General features: G+C 39.4%; 1 protein-coding gene across 1 annotated transcript; it reads left to right on the top strand.

The window, feature by feature from the left end:
* Nucleotides 1-1,714: 1,714 nt before the first annotated feature.
* UFM1 (ubiquitin fold modifier 1) lies at nt 1,715-16,180 on the top strand. The gene is made up of 6 exons (XM_019971369.2): nt 1,715-1,841; nt 1,918-1,974; nt 7,457-7,514; nt 11,062-11,101; nt 12,462-12,494; nt 14,063-16,180. Coding segments are annotated over exons 1-6 (258 nt in total). The 5' UTR covers nt 1,715-1,839; the 3' UTR covers nt 14,131-16,180.
* The last annotated feature ends 8,568 nt before the right edge of the window (nt 16,181-24,748 follow it).

Below are 24,748 nucleotides of genomic sequence, written 5' to 3'. Positions count from 1 at the left end.
TTCTTACAGACATCGTAAGAAGATGTTTTGTCATCCAGACATAGATCCTTGGATTTGTAATAAAAAATTAGAGTAAATACAGTCTTCTTCTCTCATTATACAAGAACTTGTTAGATTCCAGAAGGTTCGACCTACCTACCTTATTCATATCAGCATACTCAGCATTTAGCTTTAGTGCCTGACACATAGAAAGGATTCAGTTCAGTTCAGTTCAGTTGCTCAGTCGTGTCTGACTCTTTGCGACCCCATGAATCGCAGCACGCCAGGCCTCCCAGTCCATCACCAACTCCCTGAATTCACTCAGACTCACATCCATCGAGTCAGTGATGCCATCCAGCCATCTCATCCTCTGTTGTCCCCTTCTCCTCCTGCCCCCAATCCCTCCCAGCATCACAGTCTTTTCCAATGAGTCAATTCTTTGCATGAGGTGGCCAAAGTACTGGAGTTTCAGCTTCAGCATCAGTCCTTCCAATGAACACCCAGGACTGGTCTCCTTTAGGATGGACTAGTTGGATCTCCTTGCAGTCCAAGGGACTCTCAAGAGTCTTCTCCAACACCACAATTCAAAAGCATCAATTCTTCGGCGCTCAGCTTTCTTTACAGTCCAACTCTCTGACCACTGGAAGAACCATAGCCTTGACTAGATGGACCTTTGTTGGCAAAGTAATATCTCTGCTTTTGAATATGCTATCTAGGTTGGTCATAACTTTTCTTCCAAGGAGTAAGCGTCTTTTAATTTCATGGCTGCAGTCACCATCTGCAGTGATTTTGGAGCCCAAAAAAATAAAGTCTGACACTGTTTCCACTGTTTCCCCATCTATTTCCCATGAAGTGATGGGACCAGATGCCATGATCTTCGTTTTCTTAATGCTGAGTTTTAAGCCAACTTTTTCACTCTCCTCTTTCACCTTCATCAAGAGGCTTTTTAGTTCCTCTTCACTTTCTGCGAAAATTTGCTATTAAGCTGAACAAATGTAACTGATAATAGGCAAACTGATTCCCTGGTTTAATCCTGTGAGATCACAAACTACTGAAATCTGTTTGTGGGATTTCTCTTCTCAACTAGACTTCAGGTTCCTCAAGTGCAGGGATCTTGTCTTTCCCACCAACTTGGTAAGTTTCTTATCTGTGGAAAACAAAAACTTTAGAGCTAAATTACGAGAAACCTACAACATGATTAGGTAGCTGGGCAGGTAGAAAATACTAATATTAAAACTGGGTAAGGATTCCCGCTTCTTTTTTTTTTTGGCTTCACATACTTTATTTTTTTATTTTTTAATATTTAATTCTTTTTTTAAATTTTATTTTATTTTTAAACTTTACATAATTGTATTAGTTTTGCCAAATATCAAAATGAATCCGCCACTTCTTGAGCATCACTGGATCTTCTCCGCGCTCATGTTGCCTCGGCAACGTAGGATCGCGCCCGCGTCCGGCCCTGCCCACAACCCTGCCCACCGCTCAGCTTTTCCCCCGCCTTCCCGGACCCATACTTCCGCCCCGACTTGCAAACTGGGACCTTGAATCTCGCTGTCTCTGTGCTGCCTAACTAAAAATACGGAAGAAAAATAACTTCAAGTAAAATAGTATTCTTTCCATACGACCCGAAACTGTGTTCCAGAAATATACATACAAAAGCATTCGCTATTTCGATCTCGTAAGCTCCGCCCAACTTGAGCCTCTGGCTCCAATTTTCAGGCAGTGCTCTGGACAGCCGCATCTTCGGAGGACCCCAGCTTGCGGAAGGAGACGTGGACCTGAGTTGGAAGAGACGCTAGGGTGCAAGTGTGAGGTTCAGCACGGGTTTGCTGTGAGGTTTCGGTCCCGAACGGCGGCACCATGTAAGTGTTGGCTTTCCAGCCGCCCAATTCCGCGGTCCCGTTGCCCGACCTTAACTTCTTCTTCTCTCTTCCTCAGGTCGAAAGTTTCTTTTAAGATCACACTGACGTCGGACCCGCGGCTGCCATACAAAGTGTGAGTAGCTCGGACGCGGTGGCGGGTGGAGGGGCTCTTGAGTTGGGGGGAAGGCGACTCGAGCCATCCCAGCGGCCTCCACCTCAGCAGTGCGCGTTCCTCTCCTCTCCCCGAGGCAGCCCCACTCACCTGAACCGGGTTATCGTGTATCAGCTTGCCCTGGCGCGAGGCTGTGTGGGTGTTATGTGATGGGAACGTCGTTGTTGGTTTCCGAGCTCTCTTCGGAACTCATTTCGGGGGTGGTGGAGCAGGGGCACGTGTGGACCGGGCCCTGGTGATTTGCTTGGATCCTTAATACAGTCTTAAATCTGCTTATAACGAGACAGGCCTTTCACCGCTTTGACCAACTGTTCGGGGAAGTAAGGCAAGGCCTCCCAGCCCAGGTTCTGAAATGTCCAGAACGTCAGGCCCTTGATTCCCGTTGGTGTAACTCCCACGATAGTTGGGCTTAACAAAGTAGAGCCCTTAACTGCCTCTTCTCATCATCTCTGATTTCTGCCTTTATACCGGAGTATTCTCATCAGTCTGTCAACTGGCTCTGGATAAGAATGAGAAGGAGGGAGGGAAAAAGGTGTAAGGCAGCCTCAGTAACTATATAAGGGTGCCTGAAAGTGGTACCAGTTCGCTTAATACTTATTGACTGGATGAGTTTGCTGGCAGGCCTCTAGTTTAGTGTGTGTGTGTAGTTGTATGTGTAGTTTGTATATGGATATGTTTATATAAAATGTATATAACATGTATGATTTTAGTTCAGTCGCTCAGTCATGTCCGACTCCTTGTGACCCTATAGACTGCAGCACGCCAGGCCCTCCTGTCCAACACCGACCCCCAGAGTTTACTCAGACTCACATGCAATGAGTCAGTGATGCAATCCAACCATCTCATCCTCTGTCATCCCCTGCTCCTCCCGTCTTCAGTCTTTCCCAGCATCAGGATCTTTTCCAATGAGTCAGTTCTTCACATCAGGTGGCCAAAGTATTGGAGTTTCAGCTTTAACATCAGTCCTTCGAATGAATATTCAGGACTGATGTCCTTTAGGATGGACTGGTTGGATCTCCTTGCAGTCCAAGGGACTCTCAAGAGTCTTCTCCAATACCACAGTTCAAAAGCATCAATTCTTCAGCGCTCAGCTTTCTTTATAGTCCATCCTCACATCTATACATGACTACTGGAAAAACCATAGCTTTGACTAGATGGACCTTTGTTGACAAAGTAATGTCTCTGCTTTTTAATATGCTGGCTAGGTTGGTCATAACTTTTCTTCCAAGGAGCAAGCATGTTTTAATTTCATGGCTGCAGTCACCATCTGCAGTGATTCTGAAGCCCCAAAAAATAAAGTCTGTCACTATTTCCCATGTATTTCCCATGAAGTGATGGGACCAGATGCCATGATCTTGGTTTTCTGAATGTTGAGTTTTAAGCCAACTTCCCCCCCACCCACCCACCCACCTCCTCTTTTACTTTCATCAAGAGGCTGTTTAGTTCTTCTTCACTTTCTGCCATAAGGGTTGTGTCCTCTGTGTATCTGAGGTTTTTGATATTTCTCCCGGCAATCTTGATTTCAGCTTACGCTTCACCCAGTCCAGCATTTCTCATGATGTACTCTGCATGTAAGTTAAATAAGCAGGGTGACAATATACAACCTTGATGTACTCCTTTCCCAACTGAGAAACAGTGTGTTATTCTATGTCCAGTTCTGACTGTTGTTTCCTGACCTGCATACAGGTTTCTCAGGAGACAGGTCAGGTGATCTGGTATTCCCATCTCTTGAAGAATTCTCCACAGTTTGTTGGGATCCACACAGTCAAGGCTTTGGCATAGTCAGTAAAGCAGAAGTAGATGTTTTTCTGCAACTCTCTTGCTTTTTTCGTGATTCAACGGATGTTGGCAGTTTGATCTTTGGTTCCTCTATCTTTTCTAAATCCAGCTCTGGAAATTCATGGTTCACATACTGTTGAAGCCTGGCTTGGAGAATTTTGAGCATTACTTTGATAGCGTGTGAGATGAATGCAGTTGTGTGGTAGTTTGAACATTCTTTGGTATTGCCTTTTTTTGGGATTGGAATGAAAATACATTTTCCAGTCCTGTAGCCACTGCTGAGTTTTCCAAATTTGCTGGCATATTGTGTGGCATATTTCACAGCATCGTCTTTTAGGATTATGTAAGTAAAAGCAGCTCTGAGATTTGTGGGAAAACATGCTTTAACTCTTTAGGCCACTTTTCACTTGTCAGGCAGGTAAATATGTACTGTAATAGAGAAGCGTCCTTTTGAGTTGCTAACGGTTGCATTCTAGAGAGGATGTTGCAGTTGTAGATTTATTCTGGGGGAATGTCCCAGTTTTTATGGTTGGTTTTGCTTGTTGATTGATTCCTTGTTGATACTGCTACTTGGTTATAGAAATGTTGAAATCAAACATTCTCTGTCATGTACAGGATGCATTAGAAACACCTTAGACTCTTTCAGCTCAGATGGTAAAGAATCTGCCGGCAGTGTGGGAGACCTGGGTTCCATCCCTGGGTTGGGAAGATCCCCTGGAGAAGGGAACGGCTACTTACTCCAGTATTCTTGCCTGGAGAATTCCAGGGACAGAGGAGCCTGGCAGGCTACAGCCCATAGCATCACAAAGAGTCCAACAGGACTGAGCGACTTTCACTCTGACTCTTGCAGTCTAATTCTAGTCTTCCCAGTCTCAACTCCCTGCCTCGCCTCCCCAGCCCCGTCACTACCACCATCATTTAAAGTTTCAGCCATCCTAGTTGCATATTGACAGCAAATCTTTTGAAATCTACCTGCTCTGGCACACATTCTCTTCTGTGCTTAGAATGTAGTTTTGTGAGTACCACTTCCTGATAACATCCTTTAATGATTAAAATTTCACCTCCGTGACAATTTCTGTGATGGTATAGAAAGTTCGTGTCACCCTTCTCTCAGTGTCCTGTACAAACTTCATTCTTTCTAACACTGGTCAGTTCAGTTCAGTCACTCAGTCGTGTCTGACTGTTTGTGACCCCATGAATCACAGCATGCCAGGCCTCCCTGTCCATCACCAATTCCCGGAGTTCACTGAAACTCACGTCCATAGAGTCGGTGATGCCATCAAGCCATCTCATCCTCTGTCGTCCCCTTCTCCTCCTGCCCCCAATCCCTCCCAGCATCAGAGTCTTTTCCAGTGAGTCAGCTCTTCGCATCAGGTGGCCAAAGTACTGGAGTTTCAGCTTTAGCATCATTCCTTCCAAAGGACACCCAGGGCTGATCTCCTTTAGAATGGACTGGTTGGATCTCCTTGCAGTCCAAGGGACTCTCAAGAGTCTTCTCCAACACCACAGTTCAAAAGCATCAATTCTTCGGCACTCAGCCTTCTTCACAGTCCAACTCTCACATCCATACATGACCACTGGAAAAACCATAGCTTTGACTAGATGGACCTTTGTTGGCAAAGTAATGTCTCTGCTTTTCAATATGCTATCTAGGTTGGTCATAACTTTCCTTCCAAGGAGTAAGCGTCTTTTAATTTCATGGCTGCAGTCACCATCTGCAGTGATTTTGGAGCCCCCCAAAATAAAGTCTGACACTGTTTCCACTGTTTCCCCCTCTGTTTCCCATGAAGTGATGGGACCAGATGCCATGATCTTCGTTTTCTGAATGTTGAGCTTTAAACCAACTTTTTCACTCTCCTCTTTCACTTTCATCAAGAGGCTTTTTAGTTCCTCTTCACTTTCAGCCATTAAGTGTGGTGTCATCTGCATATCTGAGGTTATTGATATTTCTCCCAGAAATCTTGATTCCAGCTTGTGCTTCTTCCAGCCTAGTGTTTCTCATGATGTACTCTGCATATAAGTTAAATAAGCAGGGTGAAGTTATGCCATACTTCTATTTATGTGAGATTTTTAATTAAAAAAATGCCAGTAGTTTACTTTAAAAGATCACCTCAGTATACAGGATGGTTGTCATCTTTCCAAAATACCAATGTAATGTATGAGTAAGTGATGTGACTGGCAAACTCAAGGGCATCAGATCTAGATAAATTCTCTGGAGTGAAAGTAACTCCCAGTCCCTGTGCAATTTTCTGTCAGAACATTCACTAAATACGCTTTTATATTTTATTGGGTTTTGTTTGGATAGTCTCACCAATTTAATCTGTGGAGAGAAACTTTTGTTAATGAGTATCAGCATGACATTTAATTATATGGTACAAGGACATTTCCTATCTCTAGTCCAAAAGTGAATTGAAACCCCAAAGTTTTAGAAGTTCTCTACAGGCAAGAGTTTTAGGACAGCGATTCTCAGGTTCTGAACTGTAAATAAACTATAGAAATACTTGCAAAGTACTATTCCTGGCTTTGTAAATTTTTATATTGCCAGTTTATTAGGTATTTTTTAAATAAATGGCTATTCTTTATAATTGTATTTGTCTCTTTTTATTCCATATAAAAAAGGAAAGGGAAAAAAACATGTTCTGTTTTCTCTTTAGCCATATTTTGGGGGAGTGGAATATGGCAGCCAAGAAATCTGTTCACACTTTTCTTATTGAAAATCATGGTAATGTGCAACATCAGATATAATGATTTTTGTATTCAGCATTCAATCTGTAGACTGAGTGAGCAGGTGGTATATATACCTGAGAATGTTACATATTGTAGTTGTATTAAATCATTAGAGAACAGTACAGTGGTGACAAATAGAGAAGTTTCAAAGAGAAATGTTACTTTTGTTTCTGTCTTTACTCACTGTAATTTGTTTTACATTAGGAATCTTACATAGCTTATTTTTTAACCTGTTTCTCTGTTTTCTTAAGGTATAATGTCAATTCTTTTTTATGGTTAAGTTGAATAGTTGATACAGATTGATTGTTTATCAGTGATCTTGAATATACTTGCCACAATTCAAGTCAAAACCACACATCACTTTTCAGAATGTTATTTCAGATTGTGTTGTATGAGCTTTTTTATATGTTATAAAGGTGGGAGATCACTTCTTATTTTCCCATAGTAAACATACTCATTTTTACCAACTTGGACTATTATTTTTGACTTGGTGATTGAAAGTGCACAGAAAAGTTCATGAAAAGATGATGCTCCCCAGGTAGCCTGCTCTTCTAATGAAAACAATCATGTTCCTGCACAGGATGAACTGTAGGTGGCAAAGTGTACTTAAGATTGAGGAGAGATTCCACTTTTTGAAATCCATTTTTGGAAACAAGAAGCAACCTACATGCTAGACTTGTTTGTATCAAAGTATTAAACATGTACAAATCCATACCTATTATAGGTTATGCATTTTCAAGTGGACCTGAGGGCACCATGTCAGCTATAAGGCTAATTATTGCTTTCTTTTTTAGACTTAATGCACATGGTGTACAATCAGAACAGCCAACCTCAGACTCAAAAGACAGCTTTGCCAAGGTCTGCTACAAGAGCTGAAATAAGTAACAAAGGACTTAAAAAATCAGCCTTTCAAAAAATTCTTTTTTAATTTTTGCAGACTCAGTGTTCCCGAAAGTACACCTTTCACAGCAGTGTTAAAGTTTGCAGCAGAAGAAGTAAGTATAGAAATTGGAACGGCCTGTAGAGAATACAGTTTGTGTCTCAAAATGTGTCTCAAAAATCTGCATGTGTCTTGACCTCCCACTTCCACACAAGTTCATTGCTAGGTTTATGGTGTCAAAATTAAACCTCACTTAAAGGTAAAAGCAGAGTGAGAGTTGAGACCCACAGATACAAGAATGGGTCACACAAACTGACGCATGTATTTAATGTAACTTAAATTATAAGGGGAATCCTTATTGAAATTGAAAAGATAGTCATATGTCAATTTTTTAAAAACGTCACACTGTATGCTTGTATTTTTACTAACTTTGATTCTGGAAGTACAATTTTATTATATATTTATCATGTTTTTCAACTTTTCTCTATAAGCATGTGCGGTGTCAGTAAAATTTATTGTTTTTGAAAATATGATTGGGTTTCTGTTTTTAAGAGATAAAATTTTTCCAAACAAAGATTTTCATCAGAGGCATCTATAAAGTAACTGTTTGTTTTTGACAATTAGAAGAGAAGCTTATGACTTGGGAGACTTAGGGTTCCTCTTTTAACTGTGTCATTAATTATTTGTTTGACATGACAGTTTCTCTCTTCCTGAAATTTCTTACATCTGTAAAATGGAAATAGTTAATGCTTATCCTTCCTGCCCAATAACATGATTTTGAGTAAAAATATAATAGCATTTATATTTAATGTTGTGGAATCTTTCAGTAAGAGTAAGAGTTGACCTGAGTTGTCCGTGGATATAAAACCCTAATATAATTCTCTTAATAAAAAATAAAACCCCCCAACATAGGACTGGAAATTAATTTAAATGAGTTGTCAAAGCCTGAGAGGAACTTCTTACCATCCTAAATTGTAAAACACAATGGGATCTGAAATAGAAATAAATGAAAACTGAGGAACTTCACATCTAGGAAAAAACTTGTCAGTTTTTTGTAGAAAGAAGTGGTAGTTTCTGTATTTTCATCACTAGTAAAGCTTCCCCAAATTTCAGTTAAACATTGTTACTATAGTCTGGAAAAGGGAAAAATTGTGTCTGCAGTTGCTTTTGATTTTTATTGTCATGTAATAGGTTACCACTAAAGAAAATGCGTAACTTAAAGTAGACATAACTAAGAATAACAACTAAAAACTTTGTCATATTCAAGTTTTAGAAATCTGAGATTGCCTATAATTTAGGTGTTTTATCAAGGTTTTAAAAAGTATTACAACCTCTATAAAAACTTAACTATTTTAAAATTTATTAAAGTATATTTTGAAGTTACTTTAAGTTTATTTAAAATTTTTAAAACATAAAGGACGTTTACAATTAAAAATGTGCCATATGGACAGTAAAATTGTTTTTTTTTTTTTTTAGGTACATAGGCCCCTAACAAGTAATTGTTCTCATGTGTAGTTAAGTTCTTATTTTAAAACTTGATTGTTAAATTCATAAATTATAATGAGCTCTTAGTTTTTTCTCAACTATGGTGTGTGATTATTGTAAATACTGAGAGCAGCATTTCCTAGAGAGAATGTTTTCCCCAGACCACTAGAACCACCAAAATATAAAATAACCATTAAAAACTGAGATTGGGATCAGTGGTCCAAAAGTATGGGGCGTTATTGATTATTTTTGTATTTTCCTGGAGTCAAATAAACTATATTAGTAGCATATTTGGAGAAGGCAATGGCACCTCACTCCAGTACTCTTGCCTGGAAAATCCCATGGACGGAGGAGCCTGATAGGCTGCAGTCCAAGGGGTCGCTAAGAGTCAGACACGACTAAGCGACTTCACTTTCACTTTTCACTTTCATGCATTGGAGAAGGAAATGGCAACCCACTCCAGTGTTCTTGCCTGGAGAATCCCAGGGACGGGGAAGCCTGGTGGGCTGCCGTCTATGGGGTCGCACAGAGTCGGACACAACTGAAGCGACTTAGCAGCAGCATACTAAAGGATATTGAAAAAATTCCCAGTTTAACTTAAATTTAACTTAAATTCCCAGTTCAGTTCACTTCAGTCGCTCAGTCGTCTCCGACTCTTTGCGACCCCATAAACCGCAGCATGCCAGGCCTCCCTGTCCATCACCAACTCCCGGAGTTCACCCAAACCCATGTCCATTGAGTCAGTGATGCCATCCAGCCATCTCATCCTCTGTCGTCCCCTTCTCCTCCTGCCCTCAATCTTTCCCAGCATCACAGTCTTTTCAGATGAGTCAACTCTTTGCATGAGGTGGCCAAAGTATTGGAGTTTCAGCTTCAACATCAGTCCTTCCAATGAACACCCAGGACTTACCTCCTTTGCTGTCTAGGTTGGTCATAACTTTCCTTCCAAGGAGTAAACGTCTTTTAATTTCATGGCTGCAGTCACCATCTGCAGTGATTTTGGAGCCCAAAAAAATAAAGTCAGCCACTGTTTCCACTGTTTCCCCATCTGTTTGCCATGAAGTGATGGGACCGGATGCCATGATCTTAGTATTTTGAATGTTGAGCTTTAAGCCAACTTTTTCTCTCTCCTCTTTCACTTTCATCAAGAGGCTCTTTAATTCTTCTTCACTTTCTGCGATAAGGGTGGTGTCATCTGCATAACTTAGTGTTTTCCAAACTTAATCACAAAACTCAAGTATAATATTTATAAAGCTAGTCTGTAGCATAGAAGTGCTTATTACATTATTGGAAAAATGAATGAGCTATGAACACACTTTGACAAATAAGAGCATTAAGAGAATAATTCTACCTTTAAGCTACCAATAAGCTCCATACCACATTTCATTGACTCATAAAGCACTTACATCTCTGAATAGAGATGAGTGGAGGCTGTCTGTCATGGTTGACCACGTGACAGTCACATAATTGTCCAACTGACATCACCTGCACCCCTACTTGTACTTAGAGGTATTTCTTGGTGGCATAATTGGACTATTGCAAGCCCGTATTAAACACAAGAGGGCATTTGTTTGAACTGATTATTTCTACCAAGAAATTTCAGTTACTTGGCTTTTATTTTCACTTGTGCCTGAGCATTATGTATGACCAAAGTAAACTGTGTGGAAGTCTGAAAGATCAAACACTGGGTTAATAGATTCATCGACAGTGTTTTTCCTTTTTTATGGTGCATAAAATAAGATGCATCTTACAATCTCTGGTGTCCTAAATACAATGAAATGCAAGTTTTAGAAAACAGGTGGCACTAGTGGTAAAGAACTTGCCTGCCAACGCAGGAGACGCGGGTTCAGTCCCTGGGTCGGGAAGATTCCTCTGGAGAAGGAAATGGCAACCCAATCCAGGGTTCTAGCCTGGGAAACTGCACGGACAGAGGAGCCCAGGTGGTACAGTCCGTGGGGCTGCAAAGAGTTGCACACAATTGGAGCGACTTTGCACAGCACATTAGTCTTTAAAGATAAAGCAGATTGTAATACTTTCTTTGATGATGTTACTTATCCTAAAAGATAAATTACATTTAAAATTATAGAATTGATTATATGTACCCTATCATTGCTAACTATCTTTTATAATTAACATTTTATATGCTTATATGTATTTTTTCTTTTCTTCCTTTTTAGTTTAAAGTTCCTGCAGCAACAAGTGCAATTATTACCAATGGTAAGAATTTGTCTTAAACCTGTTTATTAACAGAGCTATTAGCTGTTTAAAAGAAACCAAATTAGTTAAAATTGACTTAAAATACAAAAACCCTAAACTTTATATCAACATAAGTGATATACATAATTGTAAACACTACATCAAAGTTACTGTTCATAATTGTGTCTTCAGTTTTTTCTGTGCTTTTGTTATGTAGTACAGTACTTTATGGGCTTCCCTGGTGGCTCAGATGCTAAGGAATCCGCCTGCAGTGCAGGGGACCTGCATTCAATCTCTCGGTCAGGAAGATTCCCTGGAGATGGGCGTGAACCCATTCCAGTATTCCTGCCTGGAGAATCCCATGTACAGAGGAGCCTGGCAGGCCGCAGTTCATGGGGTCACCGAGTCAGACATGACCAAGCGACTAAGCACAGCACATTATAATATCATATGTCCTTATGCCAAATTATTGCTAAAAATAACTTGTCATTTAACAAACGTTTTCTATTGTATCATAAATCGTTTTAGAATATAGGAAGCTAAGCAGGAATGTACCTTTGCTGTCCCTTATTATTGCTTTCCTGATAGAAAACAATTCTTACAGGCTTGCAATAATGAGGATTTTATCCAGTTAGATAATATAAATTAAATCCTGTTTTTGGATACTACAAATAATTAATGGAACCAGCCCAAAGAGAAAATACTGAAATAAGATGAGGAACAAAGATGGCAGGAAAGGCTTAACTATTAAGAATACAAAGTCATGGTCCCAGGTACTGGTGAGTAGTTCATGTGTAGTTAAGAAAGACTAAGAGAAGGTGGCTTTAATGAGCAGTAAGTGGTATGATTTAGTTTAGATAATGATGGAATTTCTCATTCTGAAAAATTGTGCATGCTGCCACATTGAAATATGTCTGTATTTGGAAGAAAGTGATCCTTCCTTTTCTGGAAACTTTTAGATTCATAAATGAGTAGCTACTGAGAGAGTGCATTGTAAACTTTTATCAAGTGTCAGTGGAACTTATATCTCTCTGGTTCTTCAGCCTTAAGATTTGATGCCTCAGAGCAGTGTTAAACGACGAATGGCATACTTAAGGCATTTTGGCTTTATTTTTCACTGGATTTGGCAAAACAGTATGAAAAACTATCCTCTGTCAGACTTCGTGGGGTCGTTTCACTGACAGACATTGTCTAGTCCAGCAATATGTGTAAAGGCATAATAGTGAGAGATTTAACAGATAACCTACCTGCCAGGTTGTCATTCATGTTCGTGGTATAACTGCCTGTATGCACAGCAGCATTATTTTGGCACATTTCTTCTTACTGTTAAAGCCTTTTAGCTTCAGAAATAACTCAGGTCATTTTACAACTTATTTTCTAGATGGAATAGGAATAAATCCTGCACAGACTGCTGGTGAGTATCCGCAATCCATGGCAGTGTGGTGAGGCTGTCTACATCAATTGATAATGAATATGTAATTCATTCTAATTAGACTTGATAGGATTTTACCAAGATAATGGCTGATTTTCAGGGATTGTGTGGCAGTCTGTACCTAAGTGTGTGAATAATTTGTTACATTCTGTGTATCAGTTATATGCTTTTGGCTACAAGAAAGAGAAATTCTGAATAATGAACATTAAAGTTTTTTAACTAATACATGTAACAAAAAATCTTAAGGTAAGATTGTGCTCTAATGGGAATAATGTTCTGTAATAACTATCTCATTAGATAGTTGTGAGGTTGTACATGTAAGTGCTTAGAAGTTTGTGTTATTCATAATGAACATTCAGTAAGTACTGACTTATTATTTTGAAGAAGTACAGTCATTTAAATTTCATGGGACTTAGCCTGCACTTCTAGTCTCAAGCCATTAACATTATGTAGCGCTACATATTGATACCCTAACAAGCAGGAAGGGTAAGAGTAGTCTTAAACTTTTTAACCGACAGTTCTGTATTTGTTTGAGATGTACCTTCCTTAGCTTATGAAAGTGAAAGTGAAGTTGCTCAGTCATGTCTGACTCTTTGCGACCCCATGGACTGTAGCCTATCAGGCTCCTCCGTCCATGGGATTTTCCAGGCAAGAGTGCTGAGTGAGGTGCCATTGCCTAGCTTATAGTTCGGTTAAAATATTTTTAAATTAAGCATGATTTAATATAAATGCAGTCTTGAGAAGTAGTTATTTTTAAACTGTTATTTTTTTAAGTACTTCTACAAATTATATTGTCCTCATAAGGCCTGGGATTGAAATGTAAATTTAGCCATATAACAAATAAAGAGGGATTTAAAATGATAATTTCTTTTTACAAAAGTCAGTTGTTCTAAGTGTATAATTTATTAAATCAAAAAGGCTATTTTTTGAAAATTGTGAGGCATTTTGTTGTTGTTTAAACTTGGGTTTAAAAATTTTGCATTTTCTTACTCTGTAAATGTCCAGTGAGTTTATATTAATCTGAACTCCTTCTTACTCTGACATGTTGCCTGTTGGATTCCCCTTTAAAGTTGAATTGTGGGCATCATATAGTGGGAAGAAACTCTCAGTAGGCAGCCCAGACCCAAAATAGGTCAGGACTGCTAAACTTTTGTCACTTGTGGTAATTTACACTTATTTTTCCTGCTCCCAAGTATTTTATTATATATTAGAGCAAATATTGATGATTGTGTTTGGTGGTATTTCTTTGGGTAGTGTCCTTTCTTTTTTTATTTTTGTGGGTAGTGTTCTAATTTCAAATTTTCAGACGTTTGTTGCGTTGTGAGGATGTGAGAGGAGTAAGAACAAGACATAAGAAGCCTCTGCTTTGGTTCTGAGGATGTGAGAAGCGTAAGAGCAAGACCTAAGGAGCCTAGACTTGGGTTCTAATATATTTGAGCTTTGCACCTACTTGACACTCCTTTGTTTCTTCTGCATATTAATTGTCGAATTGTTAATGAGAGCATGTCATTTTTTAAATACCTAACGTTTTGTTCTGTCTGTTTGTGTAGGAAATGTTTTTCTAAAGCACGGTTCAGAACTGCGAATAATTCCTAGAGATCGTGTTGGACATTGTTAATATCTGCTGCTTGGAACATAAAACCCCCTTCCAGAGTAAATATTGGTATTGTTATTGTAAAATTGGAATCAGGCATTTGAAATCCTATGAAAATACCAGTAATTGAAGACATAATGAAAGGTGATTATCTGTCCATGCTTGTTGTTCACACTTCATGTGAGGAGAGAACGCATCCCGGCCTAGGGCCCCATGACCACAGAGGATCAGTCTTTCATTGCTGCCTCGCTGCACACACAGGTAGTTCATCAGGGGTGAATGGATCAACCATCTGTGTCTTATAACCGGAGGATGCTTCTGGTCATTCTTTCTGAGAACATCTGGAAAATTAAAATTTACTGAATCTTCCTCCTTGTCCCTGAGTTAAAAATGTAAAAAAGATTATGGATCCACACATGACGGTTGGCTTGATAGCATCTGACTCACAGACACAAACATAGTTGAATTCCTCCTTATATATCATTTATGGTAAAGGATCATATCAATGAATAACTTGTCTTATCATTTAGCTTGTTTTAAAGTTTCAGACTTCTTGAGTTCTTAATAAATTTTAATTTGATATCAAAGAGCCCAAAATTGCATTTTCCATCTAGCCCTTATGGGTAAAATTGGTTGGTATCTCACACCAAGGAGTTTTAGCGATGATCTTGCAGACTCCAGTACTTGTAATGATGAAAATTAAGAATAAAGTAGAAGCATCAGTTGTTGAACTATGCATTCCTTTATTGATCTCTTTTAAAACAACCTTTAAAATAGGAATCCTCAAGAAACCATCATCTTTTGTAAGATAATCCTAAATAGCCTTCAGGGAGAAAGTGTAAAGAAGAACATCTGAAAGTTCACAACAGAGGTCATAAAAATGCTAATTTAAATTCTGGTTAGTTATACATAATGAAGACCGAACATTTAAGGAAGCATTAAGACTATAGTTGTGGGGTGAATAAGAAGCTAGGGAAGAAAAATGGGGAAGCCCAGATGACCAGGCTTCTAGCAAGAAGGAAAGAAACAAAAGGGAAGGCAAGCAGAAACCTGTAACGAGAGTGTCACAGAAAAGGCCAGACTGGGTAGACAAAGCCACAGAGGCAATGGAAAGAACTGAAGGGAAAACAAAATACTTGACATTGTTATAAGGAGCTGAAGATGATCAGAGAAAGCACAGCATAGGCATTGTCAACATATGGTTTTTGGAATTCTCTTAGTTTAAAGAAAGATATACATAAGGGAAGATTATGGTTGCCCTTAGTGAGGGCATCAGTATCTCTGCATATCTTGAAAGGTGAAGGCTTATAGTGATTGAGAACCAGCACTTGACCTGCTGTATTCTAAATGCTGAGGTCTCTGGAGGCAGGCCTGGTTGTTTGGTATCTGTTTTGCACTTTGGAGGCCTGGAAAATGTAAGCTTCAAGATATAGGTGTTGAATTATTCATGAATAAAGTATTTCTAAAACCAATTTTTATTGAAATGTGCATAGGCCCTAGGTTCATTGGGGAAAAAAAATTATGCAACAGAATCAGTATCCGAAAGATGATATTGGTTAAGACTAAGACATGGTTCAGATATTTGACAATGACTAGCAGTCTTCAGAATTGTAAAGGGCAAAAAAATTTGTGCTGAGGTAGAAAAGTATGTTAACTAATGTTCGTGGAATTTTTTGTTTTTATAAGCAGATTTTTATTTTCTGATGCCTAAAGACTCCTGGTCTTTAACAACATTAAACCTCCATTAATGAGAAATTTATGAATGCCTATTTTCTGAATTTTTTGTCTTATTTAGATTTTCCCTCATTCTGTTTCTAGCACAGAATTCTGCCTGATTTGTCACACAGATAGGTTTTATGATGTCTCATAAATTATTTAAAATTTTTGTTCTTTGGTTGGAAAATTTTATTGCAGTAAGGTCTTAAAAATATTTCCTTGTATAGAACTAGACATGTTATTAAATATGATCTGTAACTTCTTTGTGCAAAATGTTTCAAAGTGGTGTATTTAGTTTAAAGTGCTTTATTGGTACATGATTCATATCTTGTGAAAATACATTTTCTTACACCATAAACCATATTGTGTACTCTTATTTTATTATTTAAGTGCTTAATTAACACACCTGTTAAGGCAGTATATAACAAATGTAGCCCAAAAAAGGGATAGGGGACAAAGATGATTAATGGCTATAGGTCTTAGAAATGAATGTATACTTCCAAATGCCAGTCCATTTTCAGATAAAATTGAAAGTATAGTTAAGTGCCTATAGTAAGTGTTTAGGCTAGTAGGTCCTAAACCTGTGCGATTATCAAAGTGACCTAGAAAATTATGAATACAGATTTCTAGAAACTACCCCTAAAGTTCTTACTCTTTAAATGTGGAATGATATGCAAGCATTTCTGTATATAAAAGCAGTCCTAATGATTTCTGCTTTTCAGCTTAGCTTGAGAATTTATAACTTTTCACTTTGTGTGTGTGCTTAATCGTTCAGTCCTGTCCCGACAATTTGCAGCTCCATGGACTGTACGTGCTAGGCTCCTCTGTCCACGGGATTTCTCAGAATACTGGAGTGGGTTGCCATTTCCTCCAGGGGATCTTCCTGACTCAGAGCTAGAACCCACAGCTCATGTGTCTCCTGCACTGGCAGGCAGATTCTTTACCACTGAGCCACCTGGGAAACCCTTTCATTTTGTAGATGAATAAAATGAAGTCTGAGGGGTCAGAGTGAGTAGAACATGTTCTAGGATCTTGGGAAATATTCTTCCTACTGCCTGCTTCTCCAGTATCTAAGTGCAGAGATGCTGTAACAGTCTCTTGAGACTCACTGGGAATAAAGCCTCCTTTTAAAGTGTTCCAAGTCCAGTTTTTGTTTTTTTTTTTTACGTGTTCTAGTAACAGTCATTTGAAAGAAAAGCCAATGAAAAGAAAATTCAGTCCAATTTAAGCCCCTAGTACCCCAACTAATATCTCTATCCAACCATATCTCTATTCAAAGACCTAGAAATATTTATAACTTGGAAGCATTTATATACTGAAATGGAGTACTTGTAAGATAACTGACTATATATTGGTGTTCCCAAGGCTATTTATAAAACTGCATATTATGTAGGTAAATCATTTATATGTGTGTGTATACTTAGGAGCCTGGGGACTACAACCCGTGGGGTCACAAAGAATCTGAGTGACATGACTGAGCAGCTAACACTTCCTTGGGTTTCCCAGTTGGCGCTAGTGGTAAAGAACCTGCCTGCCAGTGCAGGAGACATAAGAGACATGGGTTCGATCCCTGGGTTAGAAAGATCCCTTGGAGAAGAGCACAGCAAGCCACTCCAGTATTCTATGGAAAATCCCATGGACAGAGAAGCCTGGAGGGCTGCAATCCATGAGGACACAAAGAGTTGGACATAACTGAAGTGACTTAGCACACACATATATACATGTATATTTTTTATGCGTTTAACTATAGAATTAGTGGATATATATACACATATGTGAATTACATATGTAACTTATTTGAAAGAAATGTACATCTAGAATATGACCATGAATACCCATTTTCAGTATATTGAACATCAAAACATTTTGATAGATACTTTCACGTGTCTCATTCTTCATAACAGTGCTTTCCATGGACAGAGGAGCCTGGCAGGCTACAGTCCCTGAGGTCAGAAAGAGTCAGATACAACTGAATGACTAACTTATTAAAATATGGTGTAAATATGGTAAGATTGTAGGACATTAAGTAAAAGCCAGTCAAAGATAACTTTGAGTCTGGTACTGCTCTAGAAGGTGGTACAGACAATTATGTTTTTTTAACCTATGTGTCTTGATACAGCTACAGGGTAAGTTCCTGGTAATCTGCTCCTCCAACCAGACTGTTGTATATAAGCCCCTCCAGTATAGAAATTCTAGAATTACACTCCGATAGTGCCTGAGATGGATAAATCACTATTTAAACCACACTATTTAATTAAACCATTAATTCAACATTCTTAACTCGATCTGTGCAGTCTATTAGCCACATCCTAATTACCTAAACCAGGTATTTGAAACTCATTAAGATTCTTGATTTTCTCTTGCCTTAGCAAACCAATCACAAAACTGACAAAATCGGATTGATACCGTTTACATAATAACCATCTCCACTGTCCAAAGCCCTCATCATCTCATATATGCTCTTATAGAAGCATCTAGCCTCCATTTCCTTTTTCCACACAGTTATCATGAGATAATGTGACATGGAAACATGATCATGTAGTTCCACTAGTCAAAATCACACTGAGCAAAAATCTACGCTCTTTGTGACATACGCAGCCCTTCATGAAATGGTCTTTGTTCAGAGTCACCTGTTACTGCTGCTGTCTCTCTTACAGTGTCATTCTCCAGTTCACACTGCACCTACGCTGAACTACCAGTAATATTCAGTATCTTTGATGCTCCTTTGCTTTCTCCATTTGCCTGCCTGCAAAGCTTGGGACTCGTTCATCAAGTTTGAAAGATATGAAGCCTTTCCTCACTCCTCCAAGTAGAGTTAGGTATTGTGCTTAGCTGTCTAAGCACCCATTGCATTTTGTACACTCCATTATAGCCATTATTAAATGCAGAGTTATATTTGTCTCTAATTTAAACTATATATTTTATAAAAGCGAAAAATCATGACTGAAACTGGATGTTCAAATTGCCTTGCTCGTAGCAGGTACTTAATAAAGATGTCAGAAGATTATGATAAAGAATGAAAACTTAAAATTTCCACCTCTTAGGCCCCTACAAATAATTCCTTTAGCCAGAAGAGTTGATGAACATATATACTCATATTTCCTCACTACTTGAAGCAGGGATTTACTCTTTGTCTCAGAAATGAATTAATCATTCTTTCAAAAGTGTGGTACATTCTCCCATTGTTAAACAAATACGTTAATCATTAGCTGTATTATAGATGATCTCCTTTGTTTGAGCTTCACCAATGCTGTTCAAATCACACAATGAAATCTCTAACCCCCTCCCTTTCCTCCATATGATCTCTGATTGTTTCCAAGGAAACCATTCGATATCAAGCCGATGCCCCAACCAGTAATGCTGAAGAAGCTGAAGTTGAACAGTTCTATGAAGACCTACAAGACCTTTTAGAACTAACACCCAAAAAAGATATCCTTTTCATTATAGGGGACTGGAATGCAAAAGTAGGAATTCAAGAAACACTTGGAGAAACAGGCAAATTTGGCCTTGGAACATGGAATGAAGCAGAGCAAAGGCTAATAGAGTTTTGCCAAGAGAATGCACTATTCATAGCAAACACCCTCTTCCAACAACACAAGAGAAGACTCTACACATGGACATCACCAGATGGTCAATACCTAAATCAGATTGATTATATTCTTTGCAGCCAAAGATGGAGAAGCTTTATACAGTCAGCAAAAACAAGACCAGGAGCTGACTGGCTCAGATCATGAACTCCTTATCGCCAAATTCAGACTTAAATTGAAGAAAGTAGGGAAAACCAGTAGACCATTCAGGTATGACCTAAATCAAATCCCTTAAATGATTACACAGTGGAAGTCAGAAATAGATTTAAGGGACTAGATCTGATAGAGTGCCTGATGAACTATGGACAGAGATTTGTGACATTTGTCTTCCTGACAGGAGACAGGGATCAAGACCATCCCCAAGAAAAAGAAATGCAAAAAAGCAAAATGGCTGTCTGAGGAGGCCTTACAAATAGAGAAGAAAAGAGAAATGAAAAGCAAAGGAGAAAAGGAAAGATAGAAGCATCTGAATGCAGAGTTCCAAAGAATAGCAAGGAGAGATAGGAAAGCTTTCCTCAGCGATCAGTGAAAAGAAATAGAGGAAAACAACAGAATGGGAAAGACTAGAGATATCTTCAAGAAAATTAGAGATACCGAGGGAACATTTCATGCAAAGACGGGCTCAATAAAGGACAGAAATGGTATGGACCTAACAGAAGCAGAAGATATTAAGAAGAGGTAGCAAGAATACACAGAAAAGCTGTACAAAAAAGATCTTCACGACCCAGGTAATCACGATGGTGTGATCACTGACCTAGAGCCAGACATCCTGGAATGTGAAGTTAAGTGGGCCTTAGAAAGCATCACTATGAACAAAGCTAGTGGAGGTGATGGAATTCCAGTTGAGCTATTTCAAATCCTAAAAGATGAAGCCGTGAAAGGGCTGCACTCAATATGCCAGCAAATTTGGAAAACTCAGCAGTGGCCACAGGACTGGAAAAGGTCAGTTTTCATTCCACTCCCAAAGAAAGGCAATGCCAAAGAATGCTCAAACTACCACACAGTTGCACTCATCTCACACGCTAGTAAAGTAATGCTCAAAATTCTCAAAGCCAGGCTTCAGCAATATGTGAACCATGAACTTCCAGATGTTCAAGCTGGTTTTAGAAAAGTCAGAGGAACCAGAGATCAAATAGCCAACATGCACTGGATCATGGAAAAGGTAAGAGAGTTCCAGAAAAACATCTATTTCTGCTTTATTGCCTATGCCAAAGACTTTGACTATGTGGATCACAATAAACTGTGGAAAATTATGAAAAAGATGGGAATACCAGACCACCTGACCTGCCTCTTCAGAAACCTATATGCAGGTCAGGAAGCAACAGTTAGAACTGGATATGGAACAATAGACTGGTTCCAAATAGGAAAAGGAGTACGTCAAGGCAGTATAATGTCACCCTGCTTATTTAACTGCTTATACGCAGAGTACATAATGAGAAACGGTGGGCTGGAAGAAGCACAAGCTGGAATCAAGATTGCCAGGAGACATATCAGTGACCTCAGATATGCAGATGACACCACCCTTATGGCTGAAAGTGAAGAGGAACTCAAAAGCCTCTTGATGAAAGTGAAAGAGGAGAGTGAAAAAGTTGGCTTAAAGCTCAACATTCAGAAAACAAAGATCATGGCATCTGGTCCCATCATTTCGTGGCAAATAGATGGGGAAACAGTGGAAACAGTGTCAGACTTTATTTTGGGGGGCTCCAAAATCACTGCAGATGGTGACTGTAGCCATGAAATTAAAAGACGCTTACTCCTTGGAAGGAAAGTTATGACCAACCTAGATAGCATATTGAAAAGTAGAGACATTACTTAACAACAAAGGTCCGTCTAGTCAAGGCTATAGTTTTTCCAGTGGTCATGTATGGATGTGAGAGTTGGACTGTGAAGAAGGCTGAGCACCGAAGAACTGATGCTTTTGAAGTGTGGTGTTGGAGAAGACTCTTGAGAGTCCCTTGGACTGCAAGGAGATCCAACCAGTCCATTCTGAAGGCAATCAGCCCTGGGATTTCTTTGGGGGGAATGATGCTAAAGCTGAAACTCCAGTACTTTGGCCACCTCATGCAAAGAGTTGACTCATTGGAAAAGACTCTGATGCTGGGAGGGATTGGGGGCAGGAGGAGAAGGGGACGACAGAGGATGAGATGGTTGGATGTACATCATGGACTAGATGTACATGAGTTTGAGTAAGCTCTGGGAGTTGGTGATGGACAGAGAAGCCTGGCATGCTGTGGTCCACGGGGTTGCACAGAGTCAGACACAACCGAGCCACTGAACTGAACTAGGAAGGATCTCATAGCTTGCTATTGAACATTTCTGTGATCTCACTTTGCTTGAAAAAATTGAACATTCAATAATCTACAGACACATTGAAGACTTTTAGTAAATATATGTACACTGATAACTACAAAGAGATTGTGATCACTGGAAAAGTAGGTTTTGGGCCCTGTAATAACCTGCTTTGCTATATCAAGGGTGTGTGGAAATTCTGTCTGGATGCAAATCACTGGCCAAGGTTGGCAGACATATGCAGAGAGCCAGTTTTTTGGCATAAATCTCTGATTTTCTGACAAACTCTTTAGCAATGTAAAAGCTGTTATTGAGAGCATATTGTGATGATACATCATGTCAATATTTGTTTGGCTGAGTAACACTGTGGATTTAATAAATTAATTCTTAAATGCACAATGTATAACTGATTAGCTATTTAAGAAAAAAAAAATTCTCTGTGATGTTTGTTGTGAATGCCACAAACATTTTGACATTTTAAGTGGAGATGCTAGCTTCTATGATTTTACTAAATAAGTATTGGACAGATTAGAGCTTTAAAAAATTATCCTTAGGTGTACACATTTTGTAGGAATAACACATAAGAGACAATGACTAAATGAGTAAGTCATAGAGGTGTTTATCCTTTCCGACCTCTACTATAAATCCATATTACCTGCTAGACTATTTTACTCAACATTTTCAGGTCTGGCATAGCATTAGAAGATGCTTAAAATTTTGTTGAATAAATCAATTATTTATTTATTTATTTTTTCTGGTATGTGGGAAAGATACACCTGGCACTTTGAGCCTTAAACCTGAAGTCTTAAAAAGGAATCATCACTATTAACTTCTTCCTGAAAAAGATAGCACATGTGGAAAAGTTACTGAGCTTTAGCTGAGTGACTTCACTTTCACTTTTTACTTTCATGCATTGGAGAAGGAAATGGCAACCCACTCCAGTGTTCTTGCCTGGAGAATCCCAGGGACGGGGAAGCCTGGCGGGCTGCTGTCTCTGGTGTTGCACAGAGTCGCACACGACTGAAGCGACTTAGCAGCAGCAGCAGCAGCAGCTTTGTATAAGGCACTTCTGTGTTTTACATTCTTATTTGACCCTCATTATAGTCTACGAGTTTCAAGACTATTTTTTCACAAACTTGAGATTAAGAAGCTGGAATGTTCAAATAGATTTGGTAATTTTCCCAAGGTTACACAACAAATAAGCAGCAAAGGTATATGTAACTCAAACTCTTGCCATGAAGCCCCAGGACACAGGACACAGCTGATTGGGGCCCTGGCGAGTTCATCTAGTTCAAAACCCAGAAAGCTGGAACCTGCCCCAGTGCCGCCTTTTTTGGCCTCTCTCCACTTTCTTCTTCCTTATTCATCCTGACCTATTTCTAACCCTTCCATGTAGCTTAAAGCCAGTAAGAAAGGAGGGTCGTATGAATAGAAGACTCTGTAGGTACAGCCATGCTTCATGCTGCTTCATAACTATCTCTCTGACATTCTTCCATTCCTTTATTCAGGCATTTACTTACCAAGGATACAAAGATGAATTAGACCAGTTCACTGCTTTTCAGAGTTAAGGTCCATGCTCTGAGGCTTGGGGAGCAGGTGTGTTGGCAGCAGTTTCTAACTATTCCCACCATCCTTTGTAGGTCGCATTGAATGTTCTCAATTCCTTGTTTAAAGCCTGATGACCCCCACACCCACTCCTCACCCATCACTGCTTCCTCTTCACAGTTAGCCTACATTGGTAATGTAAATGGTGTTTACTGGGACTTCCCTGGTGGTCCTGTGGTTAAGACTTTGCCTTTCAATGCAGAGGGTGTAATTCCATCCGTGGTCAGTGAGCTAGGGTACCATGTAGCTCACGGCCAGAAACACAAAACATAAAACAGAAGCAATATTATAACAAATTCAATAAAGACTTGAACGAGTGGTCTACATGGAAAATAAAACACAAGTGGTGTTTACTAAAGAGTTGAAGATAACTGAGGCCAGCCAAAGTCAATGAATCTAGAGAAAAAGCAAGAAGCCATGTTTTAAAGCGAAAGGGCTTTCTTGGTGGCTCAGATGGTAAAGAATCCACTTACCAAGCAGGAGATGTGGGTTTGATCCCTGGGTCAGGAAGATCCCCTGGAGGAAGAAATAGCAACCCACTCCAGTATTCTTGCCTGGGAAATCTCATGGACAGAGGAGCCTGGTGGGCTACAGTCCATGGGTCACAGAGAGTCAGACATGACTGAGCAACCTAACACACGTAAAGCAAAAGGCAAGGCAGTAACCAAAGGTGAGGAACTAAAGTAGGTAGAGCTTAGAATTCAGGAACTAAGATGGAATTTGAAATCTAAGCTGGTCAGGCATCAGGAGTCGCACTGGTAATAAAAAGGTCATGACACAGTGGGCATTTGGGGGGTGTGATTTGGCAAGAGAAAGATGAGTGAATTTGTGTAGGTGTGTCTCAGGCAGTTGTTAAGAAATGTGAAATTTAATTTGACACAACTACTGTCCCAGTCAAGAAGCAAGAGAAATTCTGAAGTCCAGAACCCATTTGTTCAGTGTTTCCTGGTGGGAAGTAAAGAACCACATCAGAAAGATGCTTTATCAGGTTGAATATAGTATAGGTTGGGCTTCCCAGGTGGCTCAGCGGTAAAGAATCCACCTGCCATTGCAGGAGATGCTGGTTTGCCCCCTGGTTCAGGAAGATCCCCTGGAGAAGGAAATGGCAACCCACTCCAGTATTCTTTCCTGGGAAATCCCATGGAGAGAGAAGCCTGGTTGGCTACAGTCCATGGGGTCACAAAAGAGTCAGACACGACCTAGTGACTAAGCAGCAACAACAACAATCCATCATTCAACTATTCATTTGATACAAAACAGTGTGGCGCCTAGAGCATCCAATCAGAGGACAGACAGAAGCAGTAAAGGTGGAAGCTTCATATTAAATGGGAATGGAAGCCACAGAGCCAATTATAGGTACATTTCTGCTTGTTGAAGAGCCTGCAAAATAGAAACTTTAAAAAATTTGCCTCTAAAGTTTTCTTTTCAGTGAAATTGGAAAAAAA

The sequence above is a fragment of the Bos indicus genome, chromosome 12 (genome assembly GCF_029378745.1).
Source record: "Bos indicus isolate NIAB-ARS_2022 breed Sahiwal x Tharparkar chromosome 12, NIAB-ARS_B.indTharparkar_mat_pri_1.0, whole genome shotgun sequence".
In the NCBI taxonomy this organism is placed as follows: Eukaryota; Metazoa; Chordata; class Mammalia; order Artiodactyla; family Bovidae; genus Bos; species Bos indicus.
Note: the sequence above shows the minus strand (reverse complement) of the source record. Positions and strands in the feature narration are given on the sequence as shown.